The 25,982-nt window shown below is 38.7% G+C and overlaps 2 protein-coding genes across 2 annotated transcripts; both read right to left on the bottom strand.

The window, feature by feature from the left end:
• Positions 1-493: 493 nt before the first annotated feature.
• DTD2 (D-aminoacyl-tRNA deacylase 2) lies at positions 494-9,691 on the bottom strand. The gene is made up of 3 exons (XM_025919664.2): positions 9,469-9,691; positions 6,153-6,222; positions 494-1,838 (listed from the first exon to the last, which is right to left on the bottom strand). The coding sequence occupies exons 1-3, from the start codon at positions 9,577-9,579 to the stop codon at positions 1,513-1,515; spliced, it is 507 nt and encodes a 168-aa protein (XP_025775449.1). The 5' UTR covers positions 9,580-9,691; the 3' UTR covers positions 494-1,512.
• Positions 9,692-22,792: 13,101 nt separating this feature from the next.
• GPR33 (G protein-coupled receptor 33) lies at positions 22,793-24,527 on the bottom strand. The gene has a single exon (XM_025919903.2). The coding sequence runs from the start codon at positions 24,507-24,509 to the stop codon at positions 23,490-23,492; it is 1,020 nt and encodes a 339-aa protein (XP_025775688.1). The 5' UTR covers positions 24,510-24,527; the 3' UTR covers positions 22,793-23,489.
• Positions 24,528-25,982: the final 1,455 nt, after the last annotated feature.

Here is a 25,982-nt window from a genome sequence, read left to right as displayed (position 1 = left end):
ATTGGAGTTCGAAAGTTTATGAATAGTTTATTACATTTCAATAAGTGTATCATGAATCAATAAAGCAAAAGTTAAGGACAATGAGCTCATTACCAAGCCAATTATTGATTCTTAAGTTCCAAAATAGAATAGTACAGGAAGGATATAGAGAAATAGGTTTTTTTGTGATAACAAAAACTTTAAGTATCTTAGGAAGGTAGACCTAAAGGAATTATGACATAAAGGGATCTTCAGAAGCTACTTAAGATGTTTATTCAAGTTAATTTCATCTTTTGGTAATTAGAAATATTATTTGGTGTTTGCTCTTTAAAATACCTTTTTAAATCAAGTCAGAGGCATTTGAAAAACCTGAATATTATATTTTACTGATCCATTTATTCTTTGAGTTTCTTATATATCTTTCTCTCTTGACTGAAAAATCTACCTTATTACCTGTCTATCTTTTATCACTGTCTTTCTCAGCTCATGTCCTAACAAAATACCATAGACTGAGTGGCTTGAATAACAGAAATTTATTTTCTCTATTAACCCTAATTACTTCCCAAAGCCCCATCTTCAAAACCATCATGTTGGGGGACTTCAACATATGAATGGGGGGTGATGGGCACAAACATTCACTAACAGAAAAAATGACAGTGGCTCCAAATCGTCAGGTAAGTAATATGGAAAGGAACAAGTTGACTTGTTTCCAAATAATTCCAGTAGAAAGCTTCCCTTTTTCTTCTTCTTCCTTTTAAAGCAATATAATTAAATAAGAAAGGACTTCTTATGAACGTTAATTTCACAAAGCAGTAACTTTTAAAAACCAAAGACAGAAAATAAGACATACATTATTTTGGTAAAAAACAGAAACTGAAGTATTAACCCATACGTATATTAAATAAAAACAATTTTTAAACCTCACACTTTCTTGTATCAACTAAAGAGTCTTAAAATGATTTAAAGCACTTAGATGTCCTTAGAAAGTAACATAATGCACAATAACATTTCTATATTACACTTTCATAGATATTATTAAAAGGAATAGTCACTGGCATATTGTTCCATTCAAAATATGGAAAACTGAAATAGTAAAACCTAACTGACAAAATTGTAATTAGTTTGTGTGGGATTTCACCTAATTTTAATAAAAATAATTATTTTTATTACACACTACATACATTTAAAGGTACAAGAAATATATCTTACTAGATTACACAATATTCTTCACTACAAAATGCTTTTAAATACAGCTCTCTAAGAACATTTCCACAATGACTATGAAATGAATAGAAAGCATTTTTCAAGTTTTCACGTGGAAGTGTAGGGGAAAGCAGAATGAAAGGTGACTGAGATCGAGTTTGTGACTTGGCAAGGTCGTTCCATTATCAGGCTGCATAGTTATGAGTGGGAACCAGGATTTTCTTGTCTAAAAATGCTGCAGATTGTGTATTCAAGAAGAGGAAGAAAATCTAAATATAGTCAAAATCATTTTATACTAGAAAACAACTAGAGAAACTGACTTTTAATTTTTCAAAATTCAATTAGGTGTGTGTATGGTCCATTGGTATCCAGCTTTAACACCTGCCTGTTCCCGTAAGTACCATGTTCCACCACAACCCCAGCTTCAGCACACTTGCTGTTAGCAGCTAATTCTTTCTCACACAGAGTCACAAATCGGGAATAAAGTTCTAACCCTTCTTCTTTTCCAGAGTTAGAGTGATACTGCATGTTTCTTCCTTTTACTCTCCCTCCAAGAGTGGCTTGAGGGATGATAAGAACATTGCCAGGTAGATCCAATATAGACACGTGCTTGCCATTTTCTGTTTCACTTAATTTCACATTTAACAGAGTATTAACTGGGTGGGGAAGAAAGGGAAAACATCTTGAAGTGAGAAACAAACATGAAGAAAACCAACAATCATCCAGTCAGCACATCTCATGTTTAAAACCCAGTTTGTCGGCTCATGCTTTTTTACCCAAAGTCTCTATCCAGATTTAAAAAACTGCTTCCCTAAGCTAAATGATCTAAGCATGAAAAACAAGGCAAATTTCAGGCAAAAAATGGCATGATGTTCTAAATCCAACTGGGCAGTCAAGATCTAAATGATAAATTCAGGCAGAAAAGACTAAAAATTAACTGTATACTGAAACCTTAAATATTGTTGCCCCAGGGGGATACATGAGCAGATTTTACCTTTTTGTTCCTTTATATTCCATAAGTAAATCTCATTGGAAAAGGTCACGATAAATCCTCCTCACATAAAATTCTGTTTTACAACAAATAATATTAAATAGAAATCTTAGTGTAACTTAATTGCCTAGAGTTCTAAGCTGAGACAAAGGTTCCAGTTTATTCTCATCATAAACCAGATAATTTTGCAGTTTCATAACCTCCAAAGCACTATTATCATGTCTAATCATTTGACAAATGTAACCCATGTAACCATAAAGGTGAAGGCAAGAATCATCAGTAATTCACTATCACAATTGAAAAAGTAAATCAAAAGGTGTATTGGCATTAAGTTCATACATACACAAGAAAACATGGTATTATTTTTATGGCATTATGAAATTATATTCTTCTTATAGTGAGTAAGAACTGCCAAACAAATGCCATAAATATCTATAAGTAGCTAAAAATCTAATCTTAGAAAACCTTTTCATCTCAACATTAGCCATTCTCAAAACAATAAATAAAAGAAATACCTAATAGAAATAGCCTAAGGGTCTTCTTTTTTTTTTTTTTTTTTTTTTTTTTTAAATTTTTTTTTTTCAACGTTTATTTATTTTTGGGACAGAGAGAGACAGAGCATGAACGGGGGAGGGGCAGAGAGAGAGGGAGACACAGAATCGGAAACAGGCTCCAGGCTCCGAGCCATCGGCCCAGAGCCTGACGCGGGGCTCGAACTCACGGACCGCGAGATCGTGACCTGGCTGAAGTCGGACGCTTAACCGACTGCGCCACCCAGGCGCCCCCTAAGGGTCTTCTTGACTCTATAAAAGGTATAAATAACTTCTGCTTATAAAGAATATTCCTGGGGTGCCTGAGTGGTTCTGTTGGTTAAGCGTCTGACTCTTCATTTCAGCTCAGGTCATGATCTCATGGTTTGTGAGTTCGAGTCCCACATGAGGCTCTGTGTTGACCTTGGAGAAGCCTGCTTGGGATTCTCTGACTCCCTCTCTCTCTGCCCCTCTCTTACTTGCTCTCTCTCAAAAAATAAACATTTAAAAAAAAAAGAATCTTTCTCAGACGATAAACAGTAAAAGAAACGATGAACGGTAAAAGAAACTATATAAATCTCACAGTCCTGCCCAGTAATTAGGCTTGAAAAGGTATGCTTTCTAATAGGGTATCCATGGTTTTAAGTCTTGGAGGGTTTGTAGTAAGTATCAGTAAGGATTCAGAATGGTTGCCCCACTCTACGAATTAGGGAATTAACCTGGTAGAATCCTGCCAAGATGAATTCCCAAATGAATTCCTAAGCAATGCAAGAAGCACTATCCATTTTCAACTAACAGCTATTTTAAAATACATCTAATTTTCTCTATTATGAATAGGACTTTGCTCTACGGACAGTGGTCGTTATTGATTGCTTCTAAGGAAACTAACTCTTGAGAGCACTTCATTCCAAGGGAAATCTCTACCCAGTTATCCAGGCCTCAGGCTACTGATAGACTAAGTAGACAATTTTGGAATAACAGGCCAGAGAGGTAAGTACAATTTATTATACTTCCACACACCTCCCTCTACTGGCGATAACTAAGAATTCAATTAATGCTGTTGGTATACAAATATCAGTATGTACAAGTAATTATAATGCAAATACGAATGTCAGTATGTAGAATTAAAATGAGACAATGAATTAATGGCATGTTGGAAACTCTAAGATCCAAAGACAGGTTATCAATCAAGTATCTCTAACGATGTATATGGGAAGTTAAGCTTTGACAGGTCCCTGGATCTCAGTTCAATTATACTGAAGATGAATTGAGAAAGATTCTGCACATCTCTATGTTAGCCACATATTTCAGAATCTGTGGATATAACTGGTTATGTTCCCAAGGGGTACATGATTTGATTAGAAAGATCTGAATCCATGTAATAAGTATGAGGTGGGGTTTAAGAGAATCCCATCACATTGGCTTACTTTGCCTCCTGGAATAGAGGGAAGTACAGGCTAATGCTATCAATAATAGATGGACTCTTTTTGCTCATCACTCACACCAGCAGAATGTGATTCTTAGATTCACAGTTCTTTACTGAGAATCATGATATATGAAGTTTTGTTTTAGACTGTCCACTAAAAGAGTTAAGGTGGACCTCCCTCAGTGTTTTTAATTTACTACAACCTTATCCACGTATTCAGAGAGAACTCAGAGGTATATGGAAGCACATAGGATTTACTGACTATAAAACAGAATGTGGGTTTCCTGTGTGGCTCAGTTGGTTAAGCATACAACTTTGGCTCAGGTCGTGATCTCACAGTCTGTGGGTTCGATCTCTGCATCAGGCTTGCTGCTGTCAGCACAGAACCGGTTTCAGATCCTCTGCCCCCGCCCACCCCCACCCCTCCCCTGCTTGTGTGCACACACTCTCTCTCTCAAAAATAAATAAACATTTAAAAAAAACACAAAAACCCAAAATGTGCTTGGATTTGGTTGGTTCATTTCATCTTATTATGATTAAAAGTCACTTAAGAAAGTATGAAACAACTTTAGGAGTCAATCTTAAGTTACAATGACAAAAATTCTCTTCCTGTTTTTACATATTTCTACTATACTCCTTATAGTTAATCAAGATTTAATTCCAGGCAATATATTAACTCAGGAAAATGGACAGCATGTCCAATACCCATGCCATAGGTCCTAGAAAATTACTCTGTAACAGGAGCCCTCAATTCATTTTCTCTCTCTCTTTTTTTTAAGGTAATCTCTACATCCAACATGAGCCTCGAACTCACCACCCCGAGATCAAGAGTTGCATGCTCCACTGACTGACTAAGCCAGATACCCTGCATTTTCTTTAACCCCTGCAAAGCTCCCTATTACCTTCCAGATTCAAATTTCAAACTATCAGTTATTGGCTTTCCATCCTCACTTTAAGTCTAGTTTTCACCCTCTGACAAAGTTGTCAAACATGTTTGATGTCTCAGTATAAAATTACCTCTAGGAACTTTCAGCCTTTTGCCTAAGTTGTTCCTCACTGGGCTATTTACTCTTGAGTTTCACTACTTGAAGCTCTTCCAGGTTAATTTCTGCATGCTGCAACTTCCATTTGTATACTTTATATTTCTTATTAATCCAAACTGGGTACTGTCCTTTACTAATGAAGAGAATATAACCTGTCCCCGACCTTAGGGATAGCTTCATTAGTTCAGGCTTTTTTGGGTACGTTATTATTTTATCAAATACTGTCTTAAGATTTGATGTGATGTATCTGAACCTATGTAATTATCACAAGGAATGTCCAGTGCTATGGGCTATCCAGGACACTGGAAAACTGCAGGCAGGTAAATACCTGTTCAGAGGTACCTGAACACTGACCTTGCTTTCCTGTCCCTGGAGAAGGTGTGGTTGTGATGACACGGAGCTTTGTTCAAGATCAGAAAAACCTTACATTTATAAATACATTTTTTATTTAAAAAAGTACATAAATGGTTAATTTAAATTTTTCCATAAGAATGATGCAAGTCCTAGCTGTCCAGATTTGATGGGAACCACATCTTACACATACAGTGTCACCTACATGCCCCTGTCAGGGACTCTGGGAGATAAGGAAACTATGTTAAGAAACAAGCATCTGCTTCTTCCTATGTGGCCACCCTGCTTTTAACAAGCTTTTGTATCCCTGGCTGAAACTCAAGTGTATTGTGTGTGTGTGTGTGTGTGTGTGTGTGTGTGTGTGTGTGTGTATGTACACTCTTCTAAACCAAACTATAAGCCATCTGAAATGGTGCTGAGGTTTTTAAAAAATTCCACCACATTTTCTTACTTTAAACTTGGAAAAGGCAAAAATAACCTAATAATAAAGGCAAAAAAAAAAAGCCAACAACCATAGAGTCAACTCATTTATAACTTACCAGTACAGTTTAAGGTTGTGTTTTTTGCCCCTTCTGGCTCATCTATCACTATTCATTTTCACTCTTAAAAAACAAACATCAAATACGTACCCATTTTGGGAAGAAGTTCTTTATTAGCTCCCTTGAAAAAACACACATAGATCACTAATCCCCTCTGAACCTATGAAAAATCAGCAGAGAAAACTTAGATTAGAAAAAAACTTCTACACAGAGATACAAAGGTAAGTGAATAAAATTTCAAAACTGCTATATAGAGATTAAACCCAAAGAAAGAGAAATAAGTTTTTACAACAGATTTGATTTCTTAAATGTGATAAAACAAAATCTTTTCCAATATTCAATCACCTCAATCATCATTTCTTTCAAAAATTAAGTTTAAAAAATATATCCAAGAGCAGTGAAGACCACAAGTTGTACCCTCAAACATTTACTTCTAATCAAAGTCATTATGACTATGACCCAGTCTCCTCTCCCTTAAGGTTGGGACACTTAGAAATGTTTAGTTTGCAGGGCCGCATTTATTCAACAAATGAATTCACATTAGATATGGCTGATTTATAAACAGCATGACTGATACCTTTTGACGTCATCACTCTTTATTCTTCCTAATCCATTTACCTGCAGCTAATAAAAATGAGGATCTAAAGCTACTTCATTAAACTACCAAGAAACTGTCCAACTATTTTTTTGTTATTGTTATTGCTTTAAATCAACATAGTGATTAAGCACTGGAAACTGCATTTATGATATTAAGTCCTCACTGTTATCAGGAATATTAAAAATTTAATTTTATATAAATACTTGGATATTTCTTTATTAGCTCTTGTAGTTTGCAGAAAATAGAATTGATAAATGATCCTGATTTTGCCGCTGAATCATCAAATTGTTTATTTTGTAGTTTAACCTTGCTGACTCCAAGAACTATTATAAAGACTAATTAATATTTGTAAGGTGCTTAAAACGGTGCCTACTTCACAGTAAGAACTAAATGAATGTTTATTAAATGAGTAAGTAAAAATAAGTTTAAAGGCTAAAGCACAATTTATTTTACATTTTAATTCCCAAAGCATTTTACAGACTATTTTGTACACGATAGGGACTCAATTTATCTGTTGTTTGCATTTAAGTTCAATTGTATCTTACAGGCTCTGTGTTATCTAAATAGCCTTCTATATAAACATAAATGCAGCTTGCACTCATACCTGATTTCCTGGAAAATCAGCAATTTTTAAGTGCAAATGTGCTTCTGGAACAAGCAAAGGTCTCCAAAGCACACCCACAATTAGAAGCAGACAGGATGAATAATACAGATACTTGTATCACTGTCAGAGGTCTCTACACTGGGATTATTTTAGTACCAGACAAAATCTCAAGCACATTTACTCAAAATCTCAGGCATATTCATATTTGGACACTCCTGATGTCAGAATTAAGTATCTAATTACATACAAAAATAGACACCAGTTCTATTAAGTATCTAATTATATGCAGAAATAGACACCACATTATCTCATTAAGGTATTTTCTTTTAGTTTATTCCAATAATAGATTTTAAGTTGTGACCTACAAAACCCCCATTTCAAGTCAGAAACCACTTTTCTTGTAGTTTCTTTTGGTATAAAACTTTTTAAATGTTTATTTATTTTTGAGAGAGAGAGAGACTGAGTGTGAGAGGGGGAGGGGCACAAGGAGAGGGGGACACAGAATCTGAAGAAGGCTCCAGGCTCTGAGCTATCAGCACAGAGCCTGGCATGGGGCTTGAACTTGTGAACCTTGAAATTGCAACCTGAGCCAAAGTCTGAGGTGCAACCAACTGAGCCACCCAGGCATCCCGTGGTATAAAACATTTTAAATAGGTAGGAAATGACAGGTTAATTCTCAGCATAGTTTTAAAAAGTTCAGCTCTCAGGAAGAAGAACATTAGCCTGTGACAGCAAAGGTCTAAATGAATAAAAGTGAGAACACTAATCTTCAAATCTTTTGACAATTAAAACAATATTTTCTTTAAATTGTAACTTTTACATTTTCTTTTTTTGAACGTTTATTTATTTTTGGGACAGGGAGAGACAGAGCATGAACGGGGGAGGGGCAGAGAGAGAGGGAGACACAGAATTGGAAACAGGCTCCAGGCTCTGAGCCATCAGCCCAGAGCCTGACGCGGGGCTCGAACACGGACCGCGAGATCGTGACCTGGCTGAAGTTGGACGCTTAACCGACTGCGCCACCCAGGCGCCCCTAAATTGTAACTTTTAATAGAATAGGAAAAGAGGATGCTCCAGAAAGGAAAAAAATTTACTTTCTCACTATCTAATTACCTGTCAGCTCTTCATAGTATTTAGCTGTGTGTGGGAGTGGGAGGGAAAGCTTTGTAATAGCTTTAAAAGTTTATCAACACAACTGGTAGTTTGGAAGGCTGCAATAAAATATCTGATTTTGCATAAGGAGATGCGGCATTAAGATATAAAAAGATAAAATAGATGGAAGAAAGCTAAATGATTAAGTTTGGGATTTATAGTCCCAGGAGTTAGCCATAAAAAAAGCAATTTGGATAGGCTGGCAAATATGAAAACATGGAAAGAACAAAATTCCACAACATGGAAGAGAAATCAAGACGTCAAAAAAGGGGGGGGGGGTAACAAAAATAAGAAACATGAATTTTTGAGAAAGAAATGGGGAAAGGGGAAATACAGGAATATATATGCTTATAAATCTTTTAAAGGCAAATATTCAAGTAAAAGGAAATCCTATCAGTGTAAATGGTTTAAATTCTTTGGAGGAACAGTGTTTAATAACACATTACATTAGCAGTAGTAGTGTTTGTTTCTAGTTGGAAATAAGTCAAAATTTTATGTCTCCTGAAAAAAGAATTGTTTCATGGGAAATCTTATTTCTATGCTGAGGCCTAGCTGCAGGCAACATAAAATGGTATTCCACGGGAAATGGAGTACAAGTGACTTGAAAGTCTGCAAATAATCTAATCTACAAGCTCCAACCAGACCAGCACTAGCCAACAGTAGCCCGACCAACGCGAAGGGCATGCCAAGGTCCTGGCTCTTTGGAAGCAAGAGATCTGATACAATTAGGCCTCAAGTGCACCGAGCTCAGGGAGGCAGAAGGTGAGAGGAAGTTCAAATTCTCGCGGTCCTGAGCAGGGGACACACTCTTCCGCTGGCCGAACGGTCTAAGGCAGAAAGCTCCAGAACCAAGGAGACAGACGGAGCCTGGCAGGCTGCTGAGAGAAAAGATGGGCGGGCCGAGCGGAAATCGGCACCGCCTACAGCACGTGCCAGGGCCACGTACCGCCCGCGCTAGGAAACGTAGAGAGCGGGGACAGATCACCAAGAAAACGGGGGAAGTACCGCCCCTGCGCGCCGGAATGTAACGGAAGTGGCGGGGCTGGCGTTACCTCCACCCATTGAGTCTCGGTGTCCCCTTCGGCTGGGCGTATTTGCAGGCGGGCGTGCAGGCACTGCTGCAGAAGTGCCCGGGCCTGAGGAATCCGGCCGCTGTCAGCCATAGTTCGAACCCTCGTGGCAGTCCAACAGGTTCAGGCACCGAGCCGCTCAAGCTTCTCCTCCAGCGCGCGGGGAGGACGTGGCGCATCAAGGCGGAGGGACGTCCTTATCGCCCGTGGAGCCACCCCTGGAGGGGCGGGGCCTCTGCCTGGCTCTAGGGTGACCCGGATGTGCTGCATTCAAAGACAAAGACCTGACTCCTACGCTGAGCCTCTCCAACTTTGTAGAAAGCGCCCAGTGTATGCTTTAAACGTGTGAGAAGACTCACTGGCCCTCTTCCCTACGCACCATTTAAAGACACATTTTTCAGTTCAAAGAGTTTACGTTTTCAGACACTGAGAAATTTTAAATCTGCTTAAGTCTATGTTATGCCCATTGTAAAGGTAGGTAAATTGAGTGAACCAACTGAATCACAAAACAACCAGAGATGAAACTACAAGCCATGTCTTTAAAATTTTCCCGTATTCTAACGATGCCTCCTTTATCAGGAATGCTGTAAATCATTCTGATCCAGTAGTTATGGAAAGATGTTGGTATGCTATGTGAATGCACATTTGGAGTTCAATTTTTTGGAAAATATCCTCACTAAAACTATTCTTATCCAAGAAAGTGTGTCATTGTTAATAAATATTTTAACCTGAAAAAGAAAACAACATAGTCCGATGCACATAATGATAATTTTGGGGGGTTTCCTCTAAGTACAAATTAGAATGTAAATAAAATTAAACAAAGGCTTGATCTTCTTTCCCACACAACGTATTTCTTGAACATGCATCAGATTAGCATTATTTTTCTATGGGCTTGGAGGGTTTAGATGAGGAATAATAGTGTTACCATGATTGCATTACTCAGGTCATTGATTTGGGCTCAGTTGGCACAATATGCCTATACATTCGGGTCTGTTGTCTTAGAAGATGACATCACTGACAGTGTTGCTACCCATATAAAGTAGTATGACTGAAGAAAATAATCCATGCATAATCAATGGTCTTTTCTACACAAAATGGAAGCTGCCTGTTTGCTGGTTATCTAAAGCAGGCTGCTTTACACTTTTTGCAAAAACAAAAAGCAAAAACTCTCATGATCTCTGCTGCATTGCAGGGGTTCCTGTGTTTGTTGACATTTGTCTGCAAAGCGCAGACAAGTTGCATTGTTTTTGCCTTTATGTCGTTATAACTATTGAGTCTCTTTTTTCTTCACTCCCAGACTCAAGTTTTACAGGACTGTAAGGAACTTTAACATAAAGGCCTTTAGTCATGACCCAGATGTAAGAGAGGACTAAGATGTCGATTTGTATGTAAGTATGGGAGATAGCAAGTTCCCTTGAAAATAGGATATGTGGCTCCCAGAGATCTTTCCGCGGTGAAGGGACTTTAGCAAATTGGTAAATCCTTCCTGTGAATAGGTGGAGTCTGGTTGGTAATGGTTATCCTTTCAAGAATCACCAGTTGCTTTAAACCTTCTGTTAGGTGAGAATCTCTTGGACACTGCTGCAGGTAGTAATAGGTTGTGACTCCCTTATTCTCTCCTTACACCTGCAGAGGGCAGTAGAGAGTAGGCACTAAACTATTCCTTTCTGTATTGCATCCAGTCTCATTCTACAAAGAATTCAAGAAGGAAAGACATACATACAATAAAATAGCAAAATGTGAATAAACATAAAGCACTTGGAGGAAGGAAAATAGACTTTTATCAGTAAGTCCCAGTAGGGGAAATTGAAAACAAATAGGTAAACACACTGGTCCTTGCCTAGAGTGCTGAGAGTATACAGTAAGCAGCAAAGTTTTCACAGCTACATTACTTTTTGTTGTAAAACAATTATATCCATTGTCAATCAAGAAGAAGAAGCTGTAAAGCAGCCAAAGTATTTATTTTGGGGTATTAGGGATTACAGTCCTGGGGACGGAGTGGACTGGAATTGAAAGCGTGTTCGGAACTGTAAGTGGAAAGCACAGGCTCACAAAGGCAAAGCCCATAAGCTTATATGACTTCTTTGATTGAATTAGGATTGGTGCTGACAGTTAAACTATCTAATAAACAATTGGCTATTTAGCTGATACATGTTACATTATCTCTATTTTAGTCCCAAGTAGAAGGAGGCATTCTGGAAGGTAGTGAAGGTGCAATTGACAAAAGTCAAAAGTCCAAGGTGTTCCAAAAATTGAAACCGAGGTCTATGGGCCTTGCTTCTCCAGTATCCTCCTGACCCTATTTTTGAAGGACTCTCTTAGCAATGTTTATTTAACTTTGGAATTTTCTTTCACACTATCATATGTAATGTTGAGGTAGAGCACATTTACGATTTCCTTGAGGTTAGAAGTAAAAGATGAAGTGCGGTATTAAGATGGCTCTAGAGGAGGATGGTGGTTGAATAGGAACACAAGAGAGCTTTGCCTGTGAGTATGCAAGAAATCACTGTCTGAGCAGGAATAGTTCTCAAACTGTTGTAGTGCTAAAAGGGGACTGTATGGTTAGTGGGTTATGTAGGAATGCATTCTAGGCCCTCTGAGATGTGACAAGAATTGATTTAGAGTTTTTTAAGTTGTTTGATTCATTCACATTGGCTGCCCCAAATTCAAAAGTATTTCACAAACATGAAAAATTTGAGAACTACTTCTCAAAGATCCTTTATAGTTGATGCTAAGCTTCTTGATGTGAAAGAGGAAAGGAAAGAGAGAGGAACTGTAACCTGTTTCATAGTTCTCAAAATAAGCAGAGCTTTCCCTAAGATTCAGCTTTAGAATGAGCCTCTTACCTGAGCCTCTTACCTCTTTACCTAGGCGTATGTTCATCAGGAGAAGTGCAACTGAAAGAGGTAGGTGTTTTAATCTTACAGAGGCTGGAAGAAATCTAGCCCCCCACCACTTGAAAGTTCAGGGATTTATTTTTTTTCAGTAGCTAGGGAGGTGATCAAGTTCTGAGAAATTGGTTCATACAAAAATAAATGCACATGAATTGGGATAGAACTAGAATACTTACTTATTCATTTATAATAAGAAATATTGCTGTGACATAGAGTGGAAATTCTCACATAGGGCATGATCAACACATTTTCCCTTTTGTTCAAGCATTTATACTAGGTTATATTCAAAAGTCTCTTTATTAATTTACTATGAGAGATAGTCACTCTTCTACCAGGGCATGGGAAACTGAGGTTTGAAAGACCCATGTGGATTCTGGCTTTAAGACACTTACCACATGCATTAAGACTGTGAGGAAAGAGGAAACAAACATATTTAAGTAGTGCCTGAAACAAAAAGGCCAAAGGCAAATGCTCCAAACTGCAATCACATATTTTGTCATGGAGCCTCTTCTTACACAGGCAGAAACTGAGGTCAGGAGTGTTAATCTAGTTGAAGCTCCTCTATATGGAAATATGAGGACTGGGAAAATGATAGTTCCCCACCTAAAAGCTGAGTCTATCTTTAACATGAGTAGTTTGTATAGCCAGGTAGGGGGTGGAGTTTGGAACCTGGTATTGATTGTTCCTTTGTTCAATTTGCTTTTTTAAATTCTTATTTTATTACTGCACCATTTGCTGGTATGTTGCCTAGGAAACTTAATATTGCAAGTGCTTTTAACTCTAAGGCAATGATGTATATCTGGCAATCTGTAGCCCCTGGTAGGCTGATAAATTATCTTGATCTTTGGGTTATTTTTCAGTCTGTAGTGATGTGATAACTTAGCAAAGTATTGTATAACCTTTTGAATATTTGTATACTTCTGTTAGTCATTTTGTCAAGTCATGCCTGGCTGTTGTAAGGGCTTTTTATAATTTGGACACCTACATTCTTTGTAGGAAAAAAAAAAAAAAACTGAAAGATTTTGAATGGGCAGAGGAGATTCCTAGATATCCTTTTCAAGGAATGCTGGAGCCTCTGGGGATTACTTTGGTCCTATCGGGCTATTTTGGATTTGTCTTAGTCTAGGCTGTCTTACAGCTCTTTAGAGATAGAGTTGGTTTGTTAAACATGAATAGTAAATAAATCATTCCTGTCCATAAAAATGTAAAATTTGATTATTACTCTATGGATATTGACTGATTTTGTCAGTTTTGCATACTCTTGTAAATCCATTTTAGCATTCTTTATCTGACTATAAATGTATAGCACCTTGAATTTTCTCTCTTTTGAAAATAAACTTTAAATTTTACAATAGATTTAGATTTATAGAAAAGATGCAGAAATAGTACAGAATTCTTATATACCCCCTCACCCAATTTCCCCTTTTATCAACATCTCAAATGACTATGGTATGTTTGTTACAACTAAAGGAACCAGCACTGGTACATTAATTAAACTCCATACTTTTTACTAAATCCTTTTTCTGGAATCCTTCCAGGATACCATGTTACATTTAGTCATGATGTTTCTTCAGGCTGTGGCTGTTTCTCAGATTTTCCTTGTTTTTGATGACCTCAGCAGTTTTGAGGAATACTGGTCACCTACAGTGTACGATGTTCCTATATTGAATTTTATATTTTTCTTATGATTGGACCAAGGTTATGGGTTTTTGATTTTTTTTTTTTTTTCAACGTTTATTTATTTTTGGGACAGAGAGAGACAGAGCATGAACGGGTGAGGGGCAGAGAGAGAGGGAGACACAGAATCGGAAACAGGCTCCAGGCTCTGAGCCATCAGCCCAGAGCCCGACGCGGGGCTCGAACTCACGGACCGTGAGATCGTGACCTGGTTGAAGTCGGACGCTTAACCGACTGCGCCACCCAGGCGCCCCGGTTATGGGTTTTTGAATGAGCATCACAGAAGTGAAGTGACATTCTTATTACATCATATCAAGGATACATGCTGACAACATGTCTTTTTGCTGATGATCTTAACCTTGATCTCCTGGCTAAGGTGGAGTTTGCCAAGTTTCTCCAGTATTAAGTTACACGTTCTTCTCCCTTCCACAATGTTCTCTTTGGAAGCAAATCACTAAACACAGCCCAAATTCAAGGGGTGGTGTTACTGTCCACCTTTTTAAGTGGGGAGTATCTGCATAAATTATTTGGAATTCTGCATACAGGACATTTGAGCTCTCTTTTGAACTGGTTGTAATATATTACTGGTTTCTTCCTTACTGAGTTAAATATGAATGAAATGAAAATCTTTGACACATGTCTATTTTATATTTGTATGACAGTTGTGATTTTACTCTTTTAAAAATTATCCTCTCATATCCTCCTACCAAGAAATGTTGTGGGAATTATCATTTATACAGTTCTTTGACAACCATGAGTAAATGCCATATACAAATATATTATTTTTGGAAAGAAGATACTGAAAATTATTTATAGTCAAAAAATACATAAATTATTTTATCATACTGACTGTATCAGTCAGGGTCCTATTAGCAATCAAATATGTTCTAAATAGGATAACCTGAGAAAGTGTTATTTACAAAGGGACTATTCACAAAGTTGTGGGTGTAGGAGAACTATAGGAGTAGTGTAGTATCTCAGGGCATAGTAGCAGCTGATATGTAACCAGCCCCTTGGGATGAAAGGAAAAAGGGAGGGAGTCTGGAACCCAGAGGTAGAGACTTATGTAGACCCTTAAGAGAAGGAGTTGACATTCTGTCAAGAAGCACATCCAACTCCAGTTGACCCTTTAGGGAGGGAGCTAAGGAAATAAATACTTGGCCCCATACTCTATCTTCCTTGTATTTCCTGCCAGAGGTCCTCATTGGCAAAACCCTACCAGAAGCTAGCAAGCAAGGGACCTGTTGCTCTCCCAGGCTCCAGGGCAAAGGCAGGGTGGAGAATGCTTGAATGTGAATCTGGAAGGCAAGTAAGACACCAAGCACACGGACTGAAGGGGTTTTAAAGGCCAACATCTTTTTGTTGGAAGGTAACAGCTGGGGAGACAGAGATAGCTGCAGTTAACATCTCTAATGGAAATCCTTAATTTCTCTAAAAGTTGAGAGAGGTGAAGTTAGACTTTGTGAGTTATCAGCATAACATGAGTCAAGGTCCTTGCACCACCACCCTCTTTTTTCTGCCATTGGAGGTATGGCTAAGACATCAGAAAAGAAAGGTTGCTGGGATCCTAGCCTTGGTGAAAATGCCAAGAGAAGAGATGGAGCTGCTGCCTCCAAGGGGTGTTGCAGAATTGAATAAAAGGCATGTTAGGGGCGCCTGGGTCGCTCAGTCGGTTAAGCTTCCGACTTCGGCTCAGGTCATGATCTCACGGTTTGTGAGTTCAAGCCCCGCGTCAGGCTTTGTGCTGAGAGCTCAGAGCCTGAAGCCTGTTTCAGATTCTGTGTCCCCTCTCTCTCTGACCCTCCCCCGTTCATGCTCTGTCTCTCTCTGTCTCAAAAACAAATAAACTTTAAAAAAAAAATTTTAAAAAAAAAAGGCATGTTAGAGGGGGCCATGAAAGACTTCAGTGTCCTGGGGCACCTGTGTGGCTCAGTCAGTTAAGTGTCCAACTTCGGCTCAGGTCATGATCTCACGGTTTGTGGGCTTGAGCCCCACGTCAGGCTCTGTGCTGACAGTTCAGAGCCTGGAACCTGCTTTGGATTCTGTGTCTCCCTCTGTCTCTGTCCCTCTCCCACTCACACTCTGTCTCTCTCTCAAAAATAAATAAACATTTTTTAAAAATTAAAAAAGAAAAAAGACCAAAGTCCTTAGCGCTTTCATGGAATCCTTTGGATTGTGAGGGAAGGGACTCAGGACCAGATTTGATTTTATATACAAAAAATAGTGAAACACTTTTTTAATGTTTATTTATTTATTTTTGAGAGCAAGAGAGGGAGAGAGAAAGAACCTGAGTGGGGGAGGGTCAGAGAGAGAGACTACCAAGCAGATAACATGCTCAGCGAGAAGCCTGACACGGAGCTTGATCTCACAACCATGAGATCATGTCCACAGCCAAAATCAAGAGTTGGTCCCTTACTGACTGAGCTACACAGGCACCCCAGGGCTGTATCATACCTAGGCAACTTCTTAGTCACCAACTGACTCTCTCTTAGGAATACCTCTCTGTCTTCTTTCTCTTTTATAACACTTCCCTATACATGAATTATGCGGTCTTCAGGGTCTCCAAAGTTCACTCTAGTCTTAACCTTCAACTCAAAAGTTTTCCTTCCTTTAGGCCACAATCCAAAGTCTAATATTCTAAGTACTGTGTTTAGGTACACTCTGCTGGGTGTGAAGCTGATTAAAGTAATTCCCATTAACTTGTGAATGAAACTTAACCTTCTTAAAAGGTATATTTGCATTTTAATAGCAGTCCCTTAGCACAAATTAATCTCTAATTGGTAGAATGTGTGAGAATTACTTTTTGTGGGAAACAGGAGGTGGAATTACTCCTTAATTCTCCAAGTTTAAAAAAGTTGCTCCTCTCGGAAGGCTCTGGATTCTCACCTCTCAGACACTCCTCAGCATGGTGCAATTTTGTCTCTTTCTGAAGCTAATCATTTCAAAAAGCTTTTTAGGTTAAATTTAATGGACGTCATTGTCTTTCGAGTAGCTTTTATGTTTGGGGAAATTCCTACGTTACAAGCATCCTTTTCCCTCCCAGGTGGAAAGCGGAACTCAGCTCCCCAGCCTCCTTTGCAGCTAGGATGCAGGCATGCCAATTAGATACCTTCATGCAAGATTATATTCGGAAATGAGCAATGTGAATAAAACAGGCTGTGTCTGCATGGGGCTTCCATGTACCTGACGGCCATGTTGGCAGAGCTTTTAGGCACAGGACAGTTCAAGATTTGATGCAGACGCAGCATTGATGTCAGTAGCAGTTGTAATAAAACCAAGTGCTGGTATTTGGGGCTCAGTGGCCGCAGTGGCAGAGGCTGGCACTGTATAGTGAAATACAGAACACCAGTGAAAGGTTCCTGTTCTGGGTGGTTCTGTGGTCGAGTTTTGGGCACTGTTCCTGGGAGCTTAGCCTTGAATGTTTCCCCAGCCACCCCAATAGTTCTATGAGCTACTTAATATCCTTTAATAAATCAGTTTGTGGTCAAACCAGCAGAATGAAATCTACTGTTTGCAAGTAATTGATACAGGCATCACCTTCAACTTTTGCCCTCTGGTTTGACTTTGCAACCAGCAGAATTAACCGGACAAGACTCTCTGGTTTTCTCCGTCCCCACTCCCACTATCTTAGTTCAGGCCAATCATCTGTTCCCTGGATTACTCCAACACTGTCCAGTTTGACTGCTCACCCCCAGTTTTTTATTAAAAAAAATTTTTTTTTAATGTTTATTTATTTTGGAGAGAGACAGAGACAGAATGTGAGTGGGTTAGGGGCAGAGAGAGAGGGAGACACAGAATCTGAAGCAGGCTCCAGGCTCTGAGCTGTCAGCACAGAGCCTGATGCGGGGCTCGAACTCATGAGCTGTGAGATCATGCCTGAGCTGAAGTCGGACGCTCAACTGACTGAGCCACCCAGGCGCCCCTTACCTCCAGTTTTGACCTCTTCATCAGAGTAGCCAGAATGATCTTTCTAAAATGAAAATAGAGTGGCACCTCGGTGGCTCAGTTGGTTAAGTGTCTCAGCTCAGGTCATGATCTCATGGTTTTGTGGGTTCGAGCCCCGTATCGGGCTCTGTGCTGACAGCTTGGAGCCTGCCTGAGATTCCCCTTCTCCTCTCTCTCTGTCCCTCCCTCTCCCTCAAAATAAGTAAACATTTAAAAAACATAAATAAAAATAAAATGAAAATAGAATTCTATTGCTGTTTGGCTTATGATCTGGTAGCAGCTCCCTAATGCCCTCAGGATAAAGTCTAGGATCAAATCCAAACTCCTTAGCAGGGGCATTCAGGATCAAGTTCTGGTTGACCCTTCCCACTCATCTTGCTTCTCACATCTATACCCCACTTTTACTCTTCTCTTGCTCTGAGCCAGCAGTAATGGATCCCATGGGATCCTGTTAGAAATGCAGAATCTCAGCCCTACTCTGTACTGGTGAAACAGAATCAGCATTTTAACAAGATGATTATGGGATTCGCATGCATATTTACGTTTGGAAAGTGCTGCTTTGTGGCCCTGTGCTCTCTTTCCCTTGGGCTTTTACACCTTGGCTTCCTCTGTTGTACTACCCTTCCCTTTCTTAATATGTTTAACTCTGTTCTCCAGGATTCATCTGGGAAAACTGGTGAAAGCTGGGCTGGGGCTTTCATTTGTTTCCCCAAACATGGCACTTATTCTTTGTACCATAATGACCTTTAACTTCTTTTTCTTTCCCACTAAACAGGGCTTTTCTGTTCTGGTTCTACTTTAGAGTCAGCCCAAGAATTTTAAAAAAAGGACAGATTCCTGGGTCCTGTCACTAGAGATTCTTTTTAAATTTTTAATGCTTATTATTTTTGAAAGACAGAGAGAGGCAGAGTGTGAGCGGGGGAGGGGCAGAGAGAGAGAGGGAGACACAGAATCTGAAGCAGACTCCAGGCTCTGAGCTGTCAGCACAGAGCCCTAGGAGAGGCTCCAACACATGAACTGTGAGATCATGACCTGAGCCAAAGTCAGGGTCTTAACGGACTGAGCCACCAGGGCGCCCTGAGAGATTGTGGTTTACTCGATTTGAGTAAGGCGTGGACACTGGCATTTTAAGAAGGTGTTCGAGATGATTATTATGTGAAGCCACATTCAAATCCTGCACACAACACTTTAAGCTCCTTGAAGACAGGGATTGTGTCTTTTCACTGTTGTATTCTCAGTGAGAGCTCAGATTCTCACATGCCAGGTACATAAACTCTGGTAGTAAATCGTTGCCCTAGTCTCAGGGCTATGGATTTGACTTCTTGTGTACACACAGTCCTACCTTACACCCTACCCCGCCTCCCACATGTCATCCGCTGAGCAGCCCAATCATCTCATTAAAGCAAGGAGCCATTTCTTGAGGAAAGAACTCAAGCTGGCATTTGAAAAATATCTCTAGTCATCTCTATAGTATTTTCTTGAGCCAGTTTGATCCTGATATAATGAAGCAGGTTTATATAATTGGATGCTAATAGGCACATTGTTTTGTAAGATTGTCTCCAAGCACCAGTTCCAAAAGCGAAGCCACTAATTCTTTGTTTATAAAGGGGGCCCCGAGAATTCACAATAGTGAGAACGTGGATGAGATCAATACAACTATAACAAATAGGTTTTCTAAATATTAATGATTGTTTTATGGAAAGTTAAAAAATACAGTTTGGGAGAATTTTCTTAAGTTTACATCCCATTTTCTTAAAATGTAAAGTGACAAATTAAAAAAACCCTTTTAAGAGTACATTTATATAGTGTTTTACATATTAGAAGTAGCTTCATATCCACAATCTCATTAAGAGACGTCCCCATATTATAGATGAGGAAGCTAAGGCCCAGAAAATTTGTATAACTGCCTCATATAAAACACCAAGCTAGAGGCAAAGCCAGACCACCACCCAAATCTGATTATAAGTTCAATGCTATTTTTCGGTTTTTACTTTGTGTGTGGATCCTGACATTGTCTAGGCATTTCTATTTGATTTTTTTATTTTTAACTTAATTAACTAATTTTTTTAAAATTTACATCCAAATTAGTTAGCACATAGTGCAACTATGATTTCAAGAGTAGATTCCTTAATGCCCCTTACCCGCTTTGCCCATCCCCCCTCCCACAAGCCCTCCAGTAACCCTCTGTTTGTTCTCCATATTTATGAGTCTCTTATGTTTTGTCCCCCTCCCTGTTTTTATATTATTTTTGTTTCCCTTCCCTATGTTCATCTGTTTTGTCTCTTAAAGTCCTCATATGAGTGAAGCCATATCATATTTGTCTTTCTCTGACTGACTAATTTCACTTAGCATTTTTATAGCCAAGAAGGTGCTTTTTGTTGAAATAAATAGCCTAGGTGGATCTGGGCTTAAAGCCCAGCCTGACTGGCCCCTAGCAGGGATGTCAGGCAGTGAGTATAATGGTAAAGAACATGGATTCTAGCACCAGACTCCCTGGGCTTACAGTACTGGTTCTTCCAATTGCTTACTATATGGCCTTGGACAAGTGTTTCAGTTTCATAGTCTGTTACATAGGGGTAATAAATGGGACCTAATTCATAGAATTGTTGTAGGATTAAGTGAGTTACTATTTGCTTTTGTTTTTAATGTTTATTTATTTCTTTTGAGAGAGAGAGAGAGAGTACGAGCAGGGGAGGGGCAAAGAGAAAGGGCAGAGAGAGAGAGAATCCCAAGCAGGCTCTGCACTGCCAGCACAGATCCTGACACGGGGTTTGAACCCACAAATTGTGCGATCATGACCTGAGATGAAACCAAGAGTCAGACGCCTAACCGACTGAGCCACCCAGGTGCCCCAGTGAGTTACTATTTATAAAGCACACAGAATCATGCCTGCACACAAGATAAGTGTGATGTAAGTATTTGTTAAATAAAACTCTGGTTCAATCTTATTATTTTATACCTAAGGTCATTTTGCAAATCGCATACAATTGTGATTACCCATATACAATTTTCATTGAGTATCTTTTATTGAACAACAATTGTGTATAATAGCAGAGAAAAGAAATAGTGGGACTGATAGGCTTCTTTCTGTTCTTGAGGAGTTCACAATCTATAGAGAGATGAACAAAATATTTTTGAAAAACCAGGAAAGCACATTCTTGTTTATTATTGGAGACGAAAGGCTCTCTCTGTAGCTTCTAGGTATCCGAAGCTATTCTTTTTTTTTTTTTAAGTTTATTTATTTATTTTGACAGAGAGAAAGTGAAACAGAGAACACATGCATGTAAGTGGAGGAGCAGAGAGCAAGGGAGAGAGAGAATCCCAAGCAGGCTTCCTGAGCCTGATGCACAGAGCCCGATGTGGGGCCCGAACTCACAAACCATAAGATCATGATCTGAGCTGAAATCAAGAGTCGGATGCTTAACCTCCTGAGTCACCCAGTTGCCCCTAATGCTCTTCTCATTTCAAAGAATCATATGTTCCATCTAACAGCTTTCTTAAGTCCTGCATTATACACTTCAGCGGGCTTGTCAGGACAGAGGAGTGTGGGGAGGGATGAGGCACTGGCCCTTACTTGCTGCAGGGACACTTGGAGCCACAGCCTAGTCATCAATCCTATTCCTCCTGCTCTGGGAAGACTGTTCCAGCTCCAAAAGCTTGTAATAGGGGCCAACAATGAAAGTTTTCATCTACCCAAAGCTTTTTGTTCCTCATACTCATAGAGAAAGAGAGACTAAGCCCCTAAATGCCCAGGGAGGCAGTGATGCCAAGTCAATTAGCAGCATTTCTAGGGCATCAAACTACTATTATTTCCCTTCTAAAAAAAAGTTAGTAATGAAGGTTAATTTCCCTTCATTTCTGTAACCCCTTGTAATTAATATCATCCATTCTGGGGATTTCTGAGTAGGATATATGTCTGTGGCTTGGAATAGTTTGTGCAAAGCTAGCTGGAATATTTAGGGACTGTGTGTGATGTGGCCTAAATGTCTGCATTCTGCATCAGTTGAACTAGATAGATAGAACTATGTACCGATTGATATTTACTGGGTGATAGATAGAACTAATGAATTAAATATATAAAAGGTAATAGGTCAGCGATACTATGTGGTCCTACATAATTTTGGTGCTTTAAGGTATTGCAAAAATTTAAAGCAAAACTTGAAAACCAGGGAAGATAAGTTAATATTGTTATGGCTATTCTAAAATCAAGTACATCATGACATTACCTGGGCAGATTCTTAAATATTTATAATTATCTTAGTCACATATTTCTGAGATAGTTTAATCTATGGGTATTGAAAAGAGACATTTAAGATATCTTTTTTACACTGAAAACGTTAAAGCATAAATTATTTTAACATAGATATGAGAAGATTAGTGCCTTGTCATCCCCATGCTAAATTGGGTCTATACCAATTAAATTATTTAGATGCTATGTAAATTAAGAGGGATGTTGGTCCAAATGTCTGTTTGCCAGAAGACTCTGTGACAGAAAATTCAGATCAATAGACACTATTCGTATTTAGAAATTGATATTCCTAAAGTCTCAAAAGTCAAAGATTAAGAATCACATTTGCACCAATTAGGATGGGTATAATTAAAAAAAAAAGGAAAATAATAAGGGTGGGTATGAAGGGTATGAAGAAAGTGGACATTTTGCACCTTGCTGGTGGCAATGTAACATTGTACAGCTGTGGTGGGAAAGTATGGTGGTTCCTCAAAAAGTTAAACACAAAATTGCGATATGACCCAGTAATTCAAAATAATTAAAAACATTTGGAAACAAGGACTCCAAAGATACTTGTATATCAGTGTTCATGGTAGCATTGTTCACAATAGCCAAAGATAGAAACAATCCAAATGTCCCTTAACAGAAGAATGGATAAACAAAACACACAAGGGAATAAACATACAATGAAATATTATTTTAGCCACAGAGGGTAAAGTTCGGATACATTTGACAACATGGAGGAACCTTGAAAACATTATGCTAAGTGACATAGGCCAGACATAAAATAAGAAATGTTGTATGATTCCACTTACATGGAATAGTTAGGATAACAAATTCATAGAGACAGAAAGTAGATAGGAAGTTATGAGGGGTTGCAGGGAGGGTGAAATGAGGAGTTATTACTTACTCAGAGCAGAGCTTCTCTTTGGGGTAGTACAAACTTTTAGAAATAGATAGTCATGGTTGCAAAGCCCTGTGAATGTAGTTAATGCTACTGAAATGTACATTTTAAAATGGTGAAGATGGCAAATATAATGTTATATGTAGTTTACCACAATAAAAACAAAGTAAAAATAATTACTTTTGGAACACCACCCATTGCTTGGTTTCTTACAACCCTTTTAATATTCATAGATCTAACTATAGTATAGTTTAGATGTCTCTCTAATATAGGGACTATATTATATAAAAGCAGAGGGGACATCTCTGGTGGTATAATTGACTAAGAGTCCATTGTTTGCTCTGGGATCCAAAATTTAAATGTAGGCTTCTGAATTTAGGTTTTGTATCCTTTCTATCAAAGAGTCCTCACTGAACGTTGACTCAAACAGAGCAAGAATGGACTTCTTGAAAACATTTTTGAAGTCCTCCCCAGTAAACAAGTAGAGTGTAGGAGAAAAAATAGCGTTGAAAGAAATGGTTATGACTGTAAGTATCAGAGTCAACTGTAAAAGTACTGATTGGTTCTTAGTGAGGATTAAGCCCTGGTGCACATGGTAGGGCATCCAGCACACAAAGAAAGAGATAATGGCAGTCATCATGACTTTGAAGGGCTTATTGGACCTAGACAGGCCCCTCTCTTTCATCTTGTTGGCTACTCTTTTGTAGCAAAGGGTGATGGTAAAGAAAGGCAGAAGGAAGCCTAGCAAAAAACGGCCAATGAAACAGGCTACATGAATCCATTTCCTGAATGTATGCATCTTTTTGCTTTCCCAGTTAGTAGACACAGCATAGTTATTTTGGCAGGTCACTCTTCCTTTATGGTCATCATGTGTCTCTCTGAAAACCAAATAAGGCATGCCGAGGGCTGTGGCAGAGATCCAGATTCCCAGGATGATCCTGGAAGCCCAGCGTGGGGTTCGGTGCAGCTGTGACCACACTGGGTGAAGAGTGAGAAGGTAACGGTCAACACTGATGGCTGAGAGGAAGAAAATAGAGGCGAACATCCCTGTAGACAAAGTGGCATTGAAGACCTTGCACATGGCAGTTCCAAAGCTCCAGTGATTGTCCTGAAGGTAAGAGGCAGCTATAAATGGTAGAATCAATATTGAAATAAAATATGAGAAAATGAGATGAAAAAATAAGAGCGTATTGACAGTCTTTTTCATCTTGAAAAAGAGCACCCATAGGTAGAGCCCGTTGGTGATGGTACCAATTATAACTGACAAGTACAGAAGAAGGGCAATGATCACGTTTGAGGCAGGAGCTGGAAAGTGAGTGCTGTTTCTTACTAGAGTGGAGACATTGAGCAAATTGGTGAAGTTGATCAGATCCATAATTACCTGTGGAGAGAGAAACTGAAAATAATCACAAAAAAGAAGCAAAAAAAAAAAAAGGTTAAATATAGAAATTTGAACAGTAATTTGTGCGTAGTAAAAGTCAAAATGACACTATTTAAAAATTTTTTTTTCAACGTTTTTATTTATTTTTGGGACAGAGAGAGACAGAGCATGAACGGGGGAGGGGCAAAGAGAGAGGGAGACACAGAATCGGAAACAGGCTCCAGGCTCCGAGCCATCAGCCCAGAGCCTGATGCGGGGCTCGAACTCACGGACCGCGAGATCGTGACCTGGCTGAAGTCGGACGCTTAACCGACTGCGCCACCCAGGCGCCCCCAAAATGACACTATTTTAAAAATGGCAAACATCAGGGCCACCTGGCTGGCTCATTCAGTAGGACATGTGACTCTTGAGTTCAGGGTCTTGAGTTCAAGACCTACATTGGGCATGGAGCCTACTTAAAGAAAAGAAAATTGTAAAATGGCAAGCATAATATTTCCACAATAAATGCAAATCAGATATTTTCCTAAGGTCCATATTTTTATTTGGTATGAAGAATTAAGATCAGATTAACTTGAGCATCAAAAATGGAAATACTACAGATGAAATTAATGTGAAAGAGAAATGAAGTTTGGAATATTTTGACTTTAAGTATTAATTTAGGTAGCTAAAAATCTTCTATTTAGACATGAGCCGTAAGTCTGACCTTCCTTGATGGTCATAACTTCTTGAATAAGCCATTGTAGGATCAGTTTTGCTTGACTAAGACTTGATCAGAGCAAATGTTGTTAATGAAATTGAGTAACAAAAATAGCAACTGCTGCAAATCAATAATAATTTGGAGCTATAATTAGATTTCTTCCATGAGCTAATTATATACAGTAAATGCTGTTAGCTAGTATTAAAGTCAGCATGTAATAAGAACCAATATTCATTTGGGAACCCTAGGCTAGGGCACTGTATGATTGTGAGGTGCCTTTACAATCATCAAAGGGGAACATGAATTGTTGAATATAGTGGTAGTTCTTTCTTACCTGGGAAAGGAAAAGAGGCAGAGAAGTCAAGGAATTGATATTTATCTAATACTTTTTATATGCCAATAGCTTTCTATAAAAGTAATTTCTTTTTTTCTCACAAAACAAATATTTAAACAGAAGAGAAAGTGAGGTTTGCAGGAGTTAAATTTCTTATTTATCAGCATTTCCCACCATGCCCTCGTTGTGGCAGGTGGGGAACCCTACCAGTGGTTGTGTTACTTCTTTGAGAATTGGTAATTCATGTGTAGTGTTTTGATAATGCTCCATGAATCAGAATATTTGATTATCCAAAACATCCCACTTCTTGGATAATGATTCCTAGAGTATTGAAAATATGAACCTGAGAATGTTTTGGAAATAGCTAATATATATAACAGTCATATCAACAAATTGGTTTTTGATAAATTGGATATAGCAGTAGAAATTACTAATG

The sequence above is a fragment of the Puma concolor genome, chromosome B3 (genome assembly GCF_028749965.1).
Source record: "Puma concolor isolate L17-30 chromosome B3, mPumCon1.1.hap2, whole genome shotgun sequence".
In the NCBI taxonomy this organism is placed as follows: domain Eukaryota; kingdom Metazoa; phylum Chordata; class Mammalia; order Carnivora; family Felidae; genus Puma; species Puma concolor.
This window is presented reverse-complemented; position numbering and strand designations above follow the sequence as displayed.